Source organism: Andrographis paniculata, unplaced genomic scaffold (genome assembly GCF_009805555.1).
Source record: "Andrographis paniculata isolate CXL003 unplaced genomic scaffold, ASM980555v1 Contig86END, whole genome shotgun sequence".
Lineage (NCBI taxonomy): Eukaryota > Viridiplantae > Streptophyta > Magnoliopsida > Lamiales > Acanthaceae > Andrographis > Andrographis paniculata.
Genome location: NW_026137624.1, coordinates 6,405,529 through 6,423,070, shown reverse-complemented (window position 1 = coordinate 6,423,070; position 17,542 = coordinate 6,405,529). Strand labels below are relative to the sequence as shown.

The following is a 17,542-nucleotide window of genomic DNA, read 5'->3' as shown; positions in this document are numbered from 1 at the left end:
ATGTTTGTAGAAATTTGAGTAGAATTGTATTTTTTACCGGTATGAATACACTTTTGTCAGATGTACTAAAATGATGAAATAAACACTCCTAGTGAATAATAAATTATATTTTTAATTAAAATGAAGGATAATTATATATTCATTAATTTTTTATTATAATCATTGAACTTCACAAATAAAATTACGAGTTTGTATATAGAAAGAACTAGATTTTAGATGGGGAAGCTTGTCAAATGGGTTTTTCTCAAAGATTGAACTAACGAAATTTGCAACTAACGGTTGATATATATATATATATATATATAATTCAAAAGTTGACAAATTATTGGACATATTTGACATTCCTCTGAGTTTTTTTTTTTTCAATAAATTTCTAGTGTTTAATGTTACTATGATGTATAATTTTGACAAATTATTTATAAATTTAAAAAGTGTTATACAATAAAATAAGTTCCAAAAGGAAGAACAAACTAAGAAGGCAAATCTTCAACACAATAAATTGCAAAAAAAGAACACATGAGCCCAATTATGCGAATAATCGGCCCAATCCAGCATGGGCCTCTTTCAGAGTTGGCTCAATTTCCAAAGCCCTTTCAAAAGCCCACTTCGCATCGTCCGTACATCCCTTCATTTCATAGCACTGACCCAACAACAGAAACGCTTTAGAATTATCCGGGCTGAGCCGGACGGACTCGGCCAGATCCTCGACCGCCGAGTCGATCCGTCTCCGCCGGTTCAAGCCAACCTGCAGCTCGGCTCGCTTCAACAGGGCGTCCCCCTTATCCCTATCCGACAGCATCTTCGCCGCCGGCGGAGACAGCGCCGCGTCGAGCGATTTCAGGGCGGCGGCGCGGTGGCCCATGACGGTCTGCGCCATGGCCTTGAGGATATAGGCGGCTGGGTCGCGCGGCTCGAGCGCAAGCGCCTTGTCGGCTTCGTCGACGGCGAATTTGGCTAGGCTGACGGCGGCCGGCTTGGCTCTGGCCGATCGGGCCTTGGAGAGGAACTGCGCGCCCTTGATGAAGTGGTGGTGGGCCTGGGCTCCGGGCCGGGCCTTGGATCGAAGCTTCGAGAAAGCCTTCTTCGGGAGGGTCTGGAGAGCGTAGAAGATGCCGAGGGAGAAAATTAGAATCCCTAATTGGATGAAAAGGTTGGTCTCCATCTCTGCAGCCTCGAATTTCCGGCCGGCCGGTGGTCGGAGGAGGCGGCGGCGGCGGCGGCGGTTTAGAAAGGGGATTAGGGTTTGGTAGTCAGAATTTGTTCTTGGTTTTCGGAATGGAGGAGGCGATGAAGAATAAATTTGTTTATATTGAATACTAACAAAGTCATTCCAGTAGTCCCTCCAAAACAAAACAAAATATCTATGTACTGTTTATCTAACATTACAAATATCCTTACAATTTATAATATATTACATAAATATCATTATATTTATATCACAAATACTAATAAGATTATTTTAGTAATTTTTATTTTATTTTTATTATATTTCAATATAATACTAATATTTTTAAAATTACGTAAAAAATGTAATACTTACTTCTGGGACTGAGGAAGTTGAAAAAATATATATAAGCAAACCATGATTTATCGGCATTATCAAAATATACGAGATTATTATGGTGCCGGTTGTAGTTGGAACAACGTGGGGTTTTTCTTTTTTGATGATGTAAAAAGGTAGCAGCCGTTACGGAAACTGAGCAAATTTCGATCGAATTTAATATTTCGTAAACTAGACCATATGAGTTCTTTTTGTTGTGGGTTCTTGATTTTTTGTTTAAGAAATAATATATTTTAATTATAGCTGGTGTTAAATATAATAATATATATATTTTTTTTAATATAAAAATAATAATGTGATAAAGTAAAAATATTTGTTAAAAAAATAAAATATTTAATAAAATATTTACTTTTATAAATTTTAACTGGACAGAAGAAATATAAAATATAATATTTTAAATATAAACTAAAATTTAAATTTATATATTAAATTAATATTTAATTTAATACTTTTTTAAAAATTAAAATAATAAAATTAAAATCAAAATTAAAATTTTACGAACAAACACATCACCTGTCTTACTATATTAATCCATTATATATATTTGAAACTAATAATAATAATATATATTTGTAATTTTATTCTTCTCATTCAAACAATGTTTAATTTTATTTAATTTTATTTATATTTATATTTATGATTATTTTTACTAAAAATAATTTATTTTAAAATTTTGATCGAACAAAAAAAAAAAAAAAGTAAATAAATTGGAACCGATGGATTATATATTTACACAATACAACAAGAGTTTGTTTTGTTGGATTGCATTACAGCCGGATGCGGGAATAAAAATGAGGGGTGTGTGTCAGTGTGCCTCAAATTGTTTCGACACATGTGCTGTAGATATGTAAATATATATAGAGAGAGAGAGTGGAACCAAACCATGGTAATGTTAAAATTGAAATATTAACCAGAATGGTTACCTCAGTCATTCCAAGATTAGTTGCTTATGTCGGTTAAGGTCGTTAAGGTAAGTGGCGGAAGTATAGTCTTCCAAGTCGCAGTTGTCCCACAGCAGCGATCTCATCCCCAACGACTTCTGCTTCAAATCTCCCCCCAATTTTGTCTCGCCTTTCAGCACTTGAATCACCTATAATATACAACACTTTATATTACTACTTATTTTCCCATCATTTATAAAAATTAAAATTATAAATAAGTATTGAATGTAACGTCCATCTTCGATATATATATATATACATACATAAAAAAAAAAAAAAAAGTACCCGGGTCATGCTCGGCCGCAAGTTCGGCGAGTGATGAATGCACATGGAAGCAGCGAACATGGCGCGCTTCATTTCCACAGTGTCGTAATTGTCTCCCAGCCGAGCGTCGACCATCTCTTTCATGTCGTTGTGCTCCAGAAGCGGTTTCGCCTGGTAACAACACGAAATTTAATCGAATACGGGTAAAATTCATGAAGTCGAGCTTGTGATTCTTTTGAGTATAAGTAAAAAAACCGTACCCACATCACAAGGCTTTGCCTGCGCGAATCGACAGATCTGCAACCTGTAATGAGCTCGAGCAACAACACCCCAAAAGCAAACACATCGATCTTCTCATTAACTATTCCGTGCATGAAGTACTCAGGAGCCATGTATCTGACAGAGCTTCAGCATCACCATTTGTACATTGTATATATAGAACAAGAGAATATATAATCGAACTATGCGTTATTACCCGAATGTGCCTTCGATCGGGGAAACGACGTGCTGAGACCATTTCTCGGGAAGCCATTTAGCTAATCCGAAATCAGATATCTGAGTAAAAACATCAAATACACAGAAGAGTTTCATCCACATATATTCAAATCTGTCGGAAAGAAACAATTTTGTAAGCACGTAGCACATGCAAGTACCTGCGGTTCGTAATCTTCGGCAAGCAATATGTTCGAGGCTGTTATATCTCGATGAACAACGCGCCTTTGGCAGTCGAAATGTAGATACTTCAAACCTTCCGCCACTCCAAGTGCGACCTTATACCGCATTTTCCATTCCATATAATTTTCAGAACCTGAATCACTGAATGTATCTTCATTAGTTACAAATCCTCATAATTAAACTAAGATAGCAGAAAGCCATTGAAGGTTTTTCGAACATTTCTGTTTATATCGATTAGATTTCTAAGACGATTCGAAGATAACTGTAGATGCAGAAGTAAAATTCAGGTAAGCACTTCACCATGTAGGGCAGAGTCAAGGCTTCCATAAGGGCAAAACTCAAGAACAAGATGCAAGCCACCGTCAGCGCTGAAGCCAACCAATTTGACACAGTTTTGATGATGGATGTGGGCGATAATACCGAGCTCGGTTAAGAAGCCGGAGATTCTGTCCTCATCGGATTGTTCTTCTTTCATTATCTTCTTCACAGCAACAGGCTGACCATCTGCTAAGAACCCTTTGTATACTTCTGCATGTCCCCCTTTCCCAATTAAGTTATCTGGTCAAGATTCGACTTGTGAGTTCGATCAAGAAGTCTTACAGTGTCGAACTTGGTAGAAATTTAATGAGAGTGGTAATGTAATATCAATGCCACAAAATTTACTATCTTCACCACTAAACCAAAGCCTTACAATCTTGATGTGATATTACATGAAGTTTCAAATAGCATGTAGAGATCAGGCAGAGCTTATTTCCAACAGTTTGAAAAATCATTTGAAGTTTGAAGTTTTTCTGTTATTAGAACAAATTTTGTACAAGTTTCTGTTATAATTCCCACATCATAAAGAAGTAAAAATTCTACAATAAAATTTAAATACACTATTTATGCATTCTATTAAAATACTATGCAAATTATCCTTTTAATAATTAATAATGATTTTGTTTATTTTTTAAACTAAAACTAAAGTTATAAATAATTACAAAAGAGGAAACAAAATAAAAAAAAGTTTTAGTTCTAGAAAGGGGCCAGCCTTTGCTAAAATGCCATATATAACTTACCTTTTTTTTTTTCTTGTGTTCAATAACCATAAAAACTTTCATTTTTATAATACTATTAAGAAAAGCCTTTTTCACTAAAAATTTACGAATGAATGGGCTCTATAATTAATGATCTATCCTGCAGCAATTCTATCATATTTATATGTGCAGACTATGTCCCACTATGACTAGTCGTATTCAATCATCATGGATTGTCAAACAGGTCAGATAAGCTTAGTCAAAAAGCTACTTCCCCCAAAAAGAGGAGGCTGTTTCATTCGAGAAAAGACCTTTCGATTAAAGATATCCAACGAAACCCTTTATTGAAACTTGTAACATAGATTGAAACGACAAAGATAACACAAACATCGATTAAAATAGATAAAAAATTCAAGATAGGGATTTGACATGACACAACATGTGCATGTGTCTCTGTGTATCGGTGTAAAACAAGATTTACAGCATCAACAAGAACTTATTGTAGGAATCTCTCTTTGTAATAAAAGTCAGTTTGGAAGTTTTTACAAAACAAGGGGTTATGTTTTACGAATTTAATGATTTTCTTTTCTGGAGAAGTGTTTTGAACAGAGGTTAACTTGCAGAGATGGTCTCAACCTATAGCATGAAAGTTCATCAATCTAGTGCAAAAACAGGCATGGAACAGAGGAGGTGAAATTTACCAGACAAGCAGACAGAATTCTTGAGAATAATGGAAATATAGATAAAGCAGGAATAAAGGATTGTTGAAGTTTACCAGAGCTGAAATTATCGGTAGCTTTTTTAAGCTCCTCATGAGTGAAGCTCCTCCAGGAAGGCTTAGGCACAACAAAGTCTCCGGCATTGATCGACTCCTCTGAACTGTGATTTCTCCCCAGCTTCTTCCTCAAACTCCTTATGGACAAATCGGAAACCGATCCTCCAATCAACGGAATCGTGGCGAATCTCGTCGACGACGGCATCTTCTTCAGCTGCCCGATGAATTTCCTCAATTGCATACTGCCATAGTTGATGTCCCATGGAGAATGCGATTTATCGCCGCTCCCGAAGCTTCCGCTAGAATCAATGCTGTGATCGGAATCCGAACCTGACGCGGGGCGCTCCAACACCCCACACGGTGACGATTCGTCGTCCTCCGTCTCCAAATGCTTCGATTCCGAAGCATCGTTCAATTTAGGGGTTTCTCCTCGGTCCTGATTTGCAGCATTTTCCTGAAGCGTTTGTGCTTGATTTCCGTCGATTTCTGTACTTTAGAACAAATGCAAACAAATACCTAATCAATTTGCGCCAAAATTATTCATAGCAGCAAAAATACAAACAGGTAATACGCTACCTTCCATGGTCATAATTGGGGTAAACTCTGACGCTCGAACTCAATCGGTTAGCCTCCGAGATTCAAATGCGCAGAGGCGAACGAGAATTCAACCAGCAACCTCCATGTTCGTCCCTCTCCTGCGCATGAACAGGGGAGAGAGGGAGAGAAAGAGTGGTAGAGAGAGAAGAGGGGAAGGAATGGAAAAAACACAGCCGATTCTGGGGAATGGAAGAATGGAGATATTTATACACCGGTTTAATATTTTGAATCCAACGGCTGGAAAGTATTAATTGAAGATAAGGAAGATGAAATCCTTACCGTTGATGTTGGGATCGTGATTTTTTGGCGTAACCACCGCTGCTTTGTCGGAAAACCAGAGGTCTAACGAACCTAACCGTTTCTTTTAATTAATAATTATTTAAAGCGAATTTATTTCTTTACACGTGAATAATAAGTATTAATAGCACTATATAGTTAATTTATGAAAAAATAATGTTTATAATTACTGGTTGAAGTGTTATTGTTGTTTATAATAATGTATCAAACTGTAGATTGGAAATCTATTGAAACAATTCAAATTTTGAAAATGATAAGTTTTGAAGTCAAATAATTTAGGTAGGCATGTAGTGACATAAATACAATTATGATATAATACATAAATGCAATTATCGGGATACTATTATTTAGATATTACTAAAAGATTAGGCAATAAGAATTTAAAATTCAAATTCACTCTAACCAAATATTGAATATTATAATTCAGTGCAATCTAATCTTTAAAAAGTTCCTCCCTACAATTTAAACCTCAGTTTATTTTAACATAGAAATTAACCAAAAACATATTTCTATTAACAACCATTTTTAAAAGCCTCTTTTAGATAATATTCCCAACATATATTTATTTCATATGACAAAAAATAAATTTCAGATAAAAACATAGCATTAAATTTAGGAATACAACTTGACAAAGAGTCACATAAATATTTCTTACATTACAACCTGGTTCCTTTAAAACAGTGATATCATCATACATAGCAAACACATGGTTTTGCTTTCACACAAGAACAATAACAATGCGTTATTATAGTTGCTTCATTTTCAGTCACACTAGCCACAGCTAATTTTGAAATTCTGGAAACTGACATTCTAGGATAATCTACTAGTTCAAGAAATTCCCATAATAATCCGAGGCGACCGCCGAACCGGACAAAGTTAACCACAGTATGTGTAAAGCTCATGCATGGTAAGATTCCTACAAGGTTTCATATGCAAAAATCACCTGGTCTTCAATAGGGGTTAATCTAAATCTAATGTGGAAAAAGTAAATTGAGAAAAACAAAGTATAACATTCCTTTCTTGTGATAATTTTCAACCAAAACTGCAGATGCGAATAAAATTACTAGAAGCTACAAAACATTTTCAATAACAAGTGATCCTATTCCGGCGTTCGTTTGTAAGGGAAAAAGAATTTTCCAGATGCGCTATTGACACATATAGTTCTCGACCAATCTACAAATATTGTTCAACAATCTTAATCAAGTTGATGTATGAACACCGGCCAAAAAAAATACTATCAATCGAACTCAAAGAAGTTGTTAAATGGTCCACAAACATTAAAACTAAAAGGATCTCCATTTAGTATTCATGTGCAATTACCATTACCAAACATAGTTGTCAATGGTGCTTGTCACAGAGACCTTAATACACATCAAATGCTCGGGCACCATAAAGCGTTTTGGACAAAACTATAAAAAAAAGGTGTATAGTTATACTATTGACAATATCACAAATATAAAACACCAACAAATATTAATGAGAAATAACAAACCTAATTCATTCTCAGCATTTAGTCACAAGGAAAAGAAAATAAAGTTAAAAGGGACGTGCTGTAAGTCGACTCTCCTCATGACATTCATAAAATGCTAAACTAGCACCACCAAACATCATCCGAAGATAAAATACTAAACTTAAAGTTTTCATTCAAATAACAGCTGATGCATTTAAAACCTGGCCATTCAAAATGTAGATACATACACAATAGGGTATCTTTATATAAACTGGTAACAGAACTGAATACAAGTTCATGCATAGAAAGATCGACAACCTCACCTAAAAGTTTTAACAAATCAGAGTTTATACCATCTCAAATCAACATGGCCATTCTTATGTGAGTAGGTTCTTTTCTAAAATCTTTTATATTAAATGATAAGTGGACATTAAAATTGGAATTTTTCCTGGTTAAACAAGTGTATGGAGAGGGTTTATGTGCACAAAACTATCAAAGATATCAGTACATTAAAATTTGAAATCCAAAGAATATTACAAATAGCAAGTTATCGCATGATTGTGTATTTTTTTTTTTATGTTTCTAGCAATAATCACAACACTCAAGTAAAAATTCATAGTAATAAATACTCAAAATTTCAAATTCAAACACAATCGAAACATCTCAGAGTAGCTGTATGATCTTTCTATTAGAAAATATCAAAACCTTTCCGCAAGACGGGAAGTCACAGCTCTCAGCTTTGAATAAACTTTACCAGCAGGCGAACCCAAAATCAAGCTACAGAGTGCGTCCCTGGCAACCTTGATGTTGGAAAACGAACCGAGGATATGGATTTTTGTATCAGCAATCACAATCCTGGTCCTGGTTGCGTTCTCAATCGTGAATTTAGTTTTCCCTCCCTTACCGCTCAACCTCCCAATTGCACGAGACAGGTGCTCCCCTCTCAACGTCTTCACGTCCTTAATCTCAAACGACTCCACATAGAGCTCGTCCATGCGGAGCAACGCCACGGCGTCGATCGTATCAAACCCTAGCATGAAGGCGTGAACGAAATCGGCGCACTTCTGGAGGTTGCTGATGTCGGGGGTGTCCCTTCGTGTCTTGAGCTCGACCCTGCGCGCCTTGAGATTCATCCGGATGTCGATCTTCATCTCCTCGTAGATCGGCGTATAGATCTCCATCCAGGCTTTCTTAAGCGGCGTGTATCGGTGCGGAGGCACAGATACTTTCCGGAACTGGATTTGCCCGTCGGAGATTTCGTGCGCTTTCAGGGGTTGAAAGTTGGGCTTTTGGGCGAACAAAACAGGCTGCTTCTGCTTCTGCACTGCAACCGCGCTCGTTCCATCGACCTCCATGGCAGCGGCGGAGGAATCTTCCATGGTTATCCTGAGTGAATTGAACACGCAAATCGGTAGCGGTTTCTCTCTACGAAGGATGAACCATTGAAGCTGGAGAATTGAGGAACAGCTAGGGTTTAAGCGACCTCATCTCTCTCTATTTATAAATAGTACTTGGTTTGGGCCACTAATTCGGCCTTGAGCCCAATATGAATTGTATAATATTCTTTATGTATTGGGCCAGGACCAGTATGTGACAAAATTACATTGTCTATTTAATTATAGTGAAGTTTTACTTTAAAAAATAAATAAAATAAAATAAAATTGTGGAAATGTATGTTTTTAATCTCTCAAATTTATGTCCCGTTTAGATAAAAATTGAAAGTTTCACAAGTTGGAAAAATTTTAGAAATAATAATAAAATTTGAGTATTTGATATGAAATTTAATGAGATTAAAATTTATATTTAATATGATAATTTAAAAAATATAATTAATAAATACTATAGAAATTCACATAAGTATATATATAAAAAAATCATAAAAATTTTGCCAAAAAAACTATTGTTTGCTAGGTTGTGTTTTCACCAATCCATTTTCAATACTCATCTACCTATAGTAATAGTCATATCTTTCCCACAAAATATATTACATTCTATATTTGCTTTTCATTCAATATATTAAATTTAAATTTATTTTTTAATAATGATAAATTACTATTATTTATATTATATCAAATAATTATTTTAATTCAAAATGTTATAATTTTCAAAAACATAATTAAACAAATAGTACCGGTATATTTGTTTTTGTTTCACACAAAAAAAATTACAATTTTAGATAATAAACATTATTTTTTTTAAAAAAAAATATTATATTAAAATACTATTTAAAGTAGAGTTTAAATCATTGTCCTAATTTCAAATCAAAATCGAACAAATCATATAATTTTTGCTCTATACAAGTTTAATTTACAACCTCGATTCCTACATATTTTCGATATCTATGTTTACATTTGACATAGATTGTTAAGATACGGAGTAATCATATTTTTTTAAAAAAAATTATGTTTGTTTGGGAGTTTGAATTTTGGGTTTAAGATTTGAATTATAAAAATTTTGAATTGAAATAATTATGTAATATATAATATAAATAGAGATGTTATATTTTGAATGTAAAATTGAGTTTTAGTATAATAATAAAATAAAAACAAATGTTTGATTTGATTTAAAAAAAAAAAGATTATTAATGAACATATTCTTGTAAATTTATTTTATATTCAAAAGCCGAACTCTCTCTCTATTTTGTAAATGCATAATAACTTTTTTTATTAAATTTTTTTTTGTCTGTTAAAATACTATTATTTCTTAATTACTAAATCCCAATGATGTGGCATAAAAAAGCCATGAAAGGAGCATAAATTATTACGAAAATATTTAATTAAATTGTGAACCAATATAAGTAATTAATTTTAGAAGGGTAGCAATATTGCTACATTTGACAACTAAAAACCCCAAATTCGTTGCTTTAATTTGAACAAACAAGATTCATCTAGAATGAACTTTCTCTCTCTCTCTCTCTCTCTCTCTCTATATATATATATATGTATGTATGTATATATATGTGTGTAGGTGTGATAAGTGTATGGATGGGTCATGAAATTCTTGCAGGGTTTGTATCACGTTACTCATGCCAACTCTTGTCTGTCCTCATCCTTCACATATATACCACAAATTATTTTTATTTTCACAATTAATTTAATTTAATTTGTTACAATTGTTTAATTAGTTATATATTATTAAATTAAATGTGTTTGTTTCGGGGATTGGATTTTAAATTCACTATTCATCCAATTTTTTTTCCTAAAAAATATCAAATTAAAAGACCTATTTTTTATTTTTAATATTATATTAAAAATCAATTTTACATTCAAAACATCACATCAATGCCTATTTATATCACATCATATAACTATTCAAATTCAAAATTTTTTATATTCTAATCTCAACTCAAAATCCAAAATTCCAAACAAACACACGAGTGTACTAGGGTTAGGGTTTTCGTGAGCATATAATAATAATAATATATATTAATTTTGTGTGTGCATGTGTTTATGATTAAAGTATTCCTAAATATAGGACAAATATTAATGTTGTAACAATTATTAATTGCATGCATTTTTGGATGTGGAACATTCTCCTTTATCTTACTTTTTTTTTTATCAATTTATACTATAAAAATGGTATTGTATAATTATCTGTATTCCAATTTAATGTATTACTTATCTTATAATAGATTAAAAAATAATATATTTTTTTTCTTGCATACTGAAAGAATATTTTTATTTTAAATAAAAATAATAAAAATAGTAATTTTAGTTAAAACAGATGAAATAATATTTTATTGATTAAAAAATTTTATAATATATAAAACTTAAATGGTTCATATCTTTTTAAGTTTAAAATTTAAATAAAATCATCTAAAGTGATATTGGAGTCGGAATATTTTCCCTTATTAAGTGATTGTAATAATATTATATAAATATTTTTTTTGTCTGTCAAATTTATTTATTTTTTTTTTTGTGTGTACGTCATTAAATTTATTTTATTATTAATTTTGATAAAATTAAAATATCAATATTTAAATATTATATTTCGTTCAAAATTTATTTAAAATAATATACCACTATTATTATTATACATCATTTATGTTATTTTTTCAACATTTCTAAAGTTTCATGAATATTTTCAGTTTAAGTTATATTTTTCAAATAAAATATTCATATACTTTAATCTCTTACCGATTCAAAACGAGGTAGAATTGCTATACAAGTTTAATTCAGGACCTGTGATCCCGGATCTCGGATGAATAAGAAGCGCCCTCCTTTCTTGAGGGCTCACTGTCCAAGACACTCATCAGAAAAGCCATTTTTGCACAGCCAAAAAAACAAAACCCTATTCTCCATGTCTTATAAATTGCCCTCTCTCTCTCTCAGACAAACTATAGATACAGATATGTATATGTATAGATTACATTACATTGCATAAACATTGCCAGTCTTTATTTCATTTAATTCGACTTTCCAGCCTCGATCGACTTTTTCAGACACACAATTCAGTCTCCACTTCTCCAACTACTTATCATTCTCCATTTTCATTTATTCAAATTTATGCTAATTTTCTTTTAAAAACTATTTATTATGATTTAAAATTACAAACTCAAACATGTACAAATTCCTTTATAATTTGTGATTATTGATTAGGGTTTACGATAAGTGTTGTTTGTATATACATGCATATATAGGCATTTGTGTGTAATTTTACATTAATTAATTAAAATATAATAATAAATTTATATATGTATATTTACCTTTTTTATTTAGATAAAAATTTTAGAATTCTAGAAAATTTTGAAAATAGTAAAAAAAGTGAAGTATTTAATTTGATATTTTATATAAGAAAAAAAAAAGTTTACTTTAATCTATTTTTTAAGAAATAGTATTTTTTTTTTTTTTTAATTCACTAGTACTAAAACTTATTAAAGAATTCAACCATATCTTTGTCCGAAAATTTATTGCATTAATTTAATTGAGGTAACCCTCTAACCTTTTTTTTTCCTAACCTTGTTGAATGTTGATATATACCAGATTATGTTCCGGAGCTGGGGTGCCGGGAGTTGTGTCCAAGAAATAATAGGCAATATACAGAAGGTCCAGATCCAGGTCCAGCTTCATTAGCTACTGTCAGTGTATGTATTGATGCAGTGAGTTGGTGATCTGAGAGAGACTAACTTAAGAAGACACTCAGACAGTATAGAGAGAGAGAGAAATAGAGGGTGTTTTTTTTTAGAGAGAGAGAGAGGGTTTTTGTCTGAACCATTACAGGTGAACAAGCTGATATATGATCCACATCTGTCTGTGTGTATCTATATCTCTTAATTTGTATATATATATATATTGTGATTTAATTGTGCATGTATGTAGATATGTTGTATGCAGAAGAAGCAATTAATTGTGTTTAATATTGCTCCAAATATCCATCACCAATCCCAATGTGATCGTGATGATGCAAGAAACCAAGAATGCTAGTGATAAAAAGAGGGTTTTAATTTGTTTTGTTTTAAATAGTAAGATAAGTAATTCCTACACAGATTGTGTGACAATCAATATCAAGACATGTCCGGAATTTTCTATCTATGATTTTACGATCGCAGGTCCACTATTCAGTGACCTCTTACAATAAACAATTTCAAACTTCTCGTTATATGAAAGACAATACAACACAACAAAAGTGGGAGTGAGAATAAAAGTGGAAGATCTCTAAATAAAAGTTGATTAAATCAAGAAATTTGATATTTTGAGGCATAGATTCCATCCAGAATTGACTTGATTCCATAAGATTATGAGTTTAAATTTCGACATCCTTAAAGTTTTAATTGTAATATACATGGTTCGTTTAATATAACTTGATTTTTCGAAATTAATTTGCAAGCTATTAGATTAAAAATTAAAACAAGTCTCTTAACCATAATTTTACAAAAATAAATAAATGCATGCAAGAATTAGGCCTAATCTTAACTATTTTTATTAATTTAAGAAACTCTGCCATACACTTCCAAGACATAATCGCAAACACAAACAGATTTATCTATATACACATAATTAAAGACGGGCAGAACCAAATTCAAGGATCTAACAAAGATTTAATTAATTAATAAATTACAAGTTTAATTAATTAAAAGAAAAGCTCTTCGATTTCTTCATTAATTCCCAAAAGCCATATGAAACTGCAAAAGCCACTCTTGTTTGTTTTTATTCCATCTTATCATCTGCAGCTGCAGCACACAAAATCGAACAAACAAACCAGCGATTACATGTAAGAAATATATATATATATATATATATGGAAAACTGCAATTAACTGAACGAACGAAAACTCAACTGTTTGATTTATTAATTAATTAATAATCACCGTTGTTCCAGGCCTGGATTGATTCTGTCCAGTTGCTGCTGCTGCTGTTAATGGTTGCTGTATTGTCCGCCATTGTTGTCAGTGAATTACCTTCGAAGTACCACTCCGTCGACAGGCCGGCGGCGGCGGCCTGATGATCTTTCCGGTCTTGCCTGGAAATGCCGAACATGATTTGTTGGGGTTTGTGATTATTGATCATCGGCGGCGGCGGCGGTTCGGTGGATGGGATCATCGATAATCTCTGCTGCTGGAGCTTCCAGTGGAGGTCCTGGTTAATGGAGCTCAGGGATTCGATGGAGGAAGCCAGGCTGCCATGGAGGCTGAGGGATCCGAGCTCCTGGTTTATGATTCCCGACGAAATTGGGAAGTTTGAGAAGTTAATTAACGGTGAGGAAGACGCGGCGGCGGAGGCGGCGGGATTAGGGTCGAGGAGGTTGAAATTAGGGTTTTGGGAAATTGAATCGGAGAATTGGGGGAACAGGCCGGCGGCGGCTGGGAGCGGCGGGCTGTGGTGGAGCCGGGGGAAAGCGACCTGGAAATCCATGGCGGGGGAGACGCCCTGGAAAAATTTCAACCCGCCGCCGACGACGTTGATGTCGGATGATGCGATGGAGTCTTTCGAGGAGCCGTCGCCGGAGAATTGCGGGGAGGTTTTCATCAGCTTTTTGTTTTTCCGGCAGCCGCCGCCGATCGGCACGTTCCGCAACGCGCCGCCTTTGGTCCAGTACCTCCGGCAGGTCTTACAGAAATGGCGGGGCTGAGTCAGGCTGTAGTTATTGTAGTAGCAGAATTTAGTATTGGGGGAATCACAGCGGGGGCACTTGAGGACCGGGCCGGCGGCGGCGGAGCCGCCTCCGCCGCTTTTCCGTCCGCCGGAATTTTGGGCATCATCTTTTCCGGCGGGATTGATGTGATCAGGCGACATGTTTGAAAGGGGGTTTTGGAATTGGGGTTTGTTCTTATAGAAAAAAATTGGACTAAACATACAGATTGGAAATTAAATCAAATTAAATTCGAACCGATTGATGCAAGAAGAGGAGTGAGAAAATTGGTTGAATTTCCTGTCTTGGAGGTAAAAGAGGAGTGAGAAAATTCATTGAAATCATGCTTAGGGTTGATGGGCAATGAGTGGATGCTGATGGGCTCCTGTGATCTTCATCAAGCTTCAACCTAGGCTGTTTCTTGGAGGTTGGATCTGAGAGAGAGTTATGGTTTTCTAGAGAGAGAGAGGGAGTGCAGAGAGCTAAGCAGCAGGGTGATAGATACAGAGAGAGAGATAGATTACATATATATATACAGCAGTTCTTCCATGGCTGGACAACGGACAAAACAGACTGTGGTGCTTTCAATTGAATACAGAGCGTCGATGGCGAGGGGTCCACTTACTGGACGGCTTGGATGTGGTCTGGATCTCCAGTCCTGGGTGTTACAAACGTGGGACGTTTTTCATAATTACCTGAGTTATATAAAGGTAAGCCAACAGGAAGAACTGGGAAGATCCACGCTGCCAATTTTAGGCCCACAAAAAGTGAGCAACACCTGGACTTCGAAACCAAATTGATCTAGACCGTCCGGATTGAGCAATATGAACGGTTTAGATTTATCCGGTTCTCAACACCTGTGTGCGCGGAACTGGTCCTTATGGAAACCGAAGCTGTCTGTGTATTAATACTATGGTCCGTAGAACAGACCACTTCTTTATATAGGATTGTCTGAATCAGATATTATTTGGTTATTTATTTATTTATTTATTATATTGATAATTTTCAATTTTAAAAAATATTTTATTTTAATAATATTATAATTAAGAAGAAATAAATTTTACATAATAATTGATTAGGCGTATGTGATTTTCTATAGCATAATAAAATCAAGAATTAATTATTAATTCTAAAAGGAGCCTTTCATATTCATTTTGTCTAAAAATTTAAATAGATAAAAGTCCTTTAAATGTGATTGGTATATATACATACATGTTATTTATTGCTAAATAATTTTTGTATGTAATATATAAATAATTCATCATTTTATTTATTTATTTTTGTAACTAGACTATATATGTAGCTCTTGTCTATTTTTCTTAATTTTCAATACATTTTAGCATCCATTAATTATTTTTTACAAAGTTTTGCAATACTATATTGTGTAAGAGAATTGAGCAATATAGAAGCATTTCACTTTATTAAGATGGCCAAAAATAAAAATAAAAATAAAAATAAAAATTGAATGCACATTTCATAAAAAGTATTCCGAACGGGTTTTTAGAAAATCGGTAAGTCATGTAGCCGCGGTAATTCAAAACCACAAACCAGAGGATTCGAGATGAAACCGGGTGCGCCGTTGAATATAAATTCATCGTAAAAATGAAAAAAAATAATAAAAAGGAAAATATGTGCTATATTCAAAATATACGGAAAATATTACCTACACAAAGGTATATATAAAACACATATTATGAGCCATTTATAAAATAAAACAAATTATATAAAGAAGCTTGAAATAAGTTAAAATTTTTGTGTAAAAATTTGCTATCTATTTAGATAAATTTTGGGAGTTTTTGAAATATTTTGGAGATAATAAGAAAATAATGTATCTATGAGAAAAAATATATATTGTGTGACAATTTGTTAAATGTGTTATTATTAATAATACCAAAGTTTTCAAAAAAATGTGTATGTAAACAAAGTTTTGATTGATGTATATTTACGGTAAAAATTGAAAAAAATAACTAAAATAATATTAATTAAATAGAAAATATGAAGAATAAATAATGGTTTATTTATTTATATTCTTAAAAAATATATTGTATCAAATAATATATATATATGATATTATATTAATTAATTATTTTTACTGTACAAATTATCAAAATAAATAAAGAGTTTGTTCGTTTATTATTTTTTAGTGGCGCGATTATTATGTTATTATAAATATTTTATTAAAAGATATAATATACACTATTAACATAAAATATATTCCATTAATTTATAAAAAATTGTTGACAATTCAATACAAAATATTATTTTTTATATTATGAAGATAATTCTTCATATACCTAATATAAAAAAGTTCACACATCCAAAATAACAAAAAAAATTACGAAATGAACAAACCCAATATTTTATATATATATATAGAAATAAAATATTAATTTAATTTTTAAAGAAAGAAAAAATGATGTGATATTTAAAAAAATTATAAATAGTAGTACTATTAAAAATAATTTGATGGAATACTCAATTTGTCCTCGAATGTTTGCATGGTTTGTTTTTGCCTAATTTTTAGATTATACTACATAATTTTAATAATTTAATTGACAATCTTATTCCGATATTTATTAAAAATATTTTTATAAATCACATTTAAAAGATAACAATAAAAATCATTACAAAGTTGCAATTTTTATTTTTATTCTTGAACATCTAAAAAAAAAAAAGAAAAAAAAAAAAGGGAAAAATTTGATAGCACGATGGATTGTATTGTGGAGACAAAATCTGATATGCTGATTGTTGATTATTAATATAGTAAGAAGTGTGTCTCAGACACATATTAATTATTGCACTATAATTAATTACTGCTCCATCTATCCTCATTTATTTCTTATTAATGACCATAAATGTCCACACAATACCGTAATATATATATCCTCCCAAATGTGTA

The 17,542-nt window shown here is 32.6% G+C and overlaps 4 protein-coding genes across 5 annotated transcripts; all 4 read right to left on the bottom strand.

Moving 5' to 3' along the window:
* Positions 1 to 399: 399 nt before the first annotated feature.
* Positions 400 to 1,320, bottom strand: LOC127241932 (uncharacterized). The gene has a single exon (XM_051261215.1). The coding sequence runs from the start codon at positions 1,160 to 1,162 to the stop codon at positions 527 to 529; it is 636 nt and encodes a 211-aa protein (XP_051117172.1). The 5' UTR covers positions 1,163 to 1,320; the 3' UTR covers positions 400 to 526.
* A 940-nt stretch (positions 1,321 to 2,260) lies between these two features.
* On the bottom strand, positions 2,261 to 6,312 carry LOC127242150 (receptor-like cytosolic serine/threonine-protein kinase RBK1). Its single transcript, XM_051261567.1, has 9 exons — positions 6,109 to 6,312; positions 5,809 to 6,008; positions 5,233 to 5,718; positions 3,742 to 3,999; positions 3,420 to 3,574; positions 3,242 to 3,321; positions 3,027 to 3,162; positions 2,788 to 2,937; positions 2,261 to 2,651 (listed from the first exon to the last, which is right to left on the bottom strand). Exons 2-9 carry the CDS (start codon positions 5,819 to 5,821, stop codon positions 2,490 to 2,492), a joined length of 1,440 nt encoding a protein of 479 aa, XP_051117524.1. The 5' UTR covers positions 5,822 to 6,008; positions 6,109 to 6,312; the 3' UTR covers positions 2,261 to 2,489.
* Positions 6,313 to 8,177: 1,865 nt separating this feature from the next.
* On the bottom strand, positions 8,178 to 9,049 carry LOC127242151 (uncharacterized). The gene has a single exon (XM_051261568.1). It carries the CDS (start codon positions 8,953 to 8,955, stop codon positions 8,275 to 8,277), a length of 681 nt encoding a protein of 226 aa, XP_051117525.1. The 5' UTR covers positions 8,956 to 9,049; the 3' UTR covers positions 8,178 to 8,274.
* A 4,432-nt stretch (positions 9,050 to 13,481) lies between these two features.
* LOC127242211 (dof zinc finger protein DOF5.7-like) lies at positions 13,482 to 15,124 on the bottom strand. 2 transcript variants are annotated; one of them, XM_051261668.1, is made up of 2 exons: positions 13,853 to 15,124; positions 13,482 to 13,745 (listed from the first exon to the last, which is right to left on the bottom strand). In XM_051261668.1, exon 1 carries the CDS (start codon positions 14,865 to 14,867, stop codon positions 13,872 to 13,874), a length of 996 nt encoding a protein of 331 aa, XP_051117625.1. In that variant the 5' UTR covers positions 14,868 to 15,124; the 3' UTR covers positions 13,482 to 13,745; positions 13,853 to 13,871. The 2 variants fall into 2 exon arrangements, with proteins under 2 accessions (XP_051117625.1, XP_051117624.1); XM_051261667.1 differs by having other exon boundaries at positions 13,883 to 15,124.
* Positions 15,125 to 17,542: the final 2,418 nt, after the last annotated feature.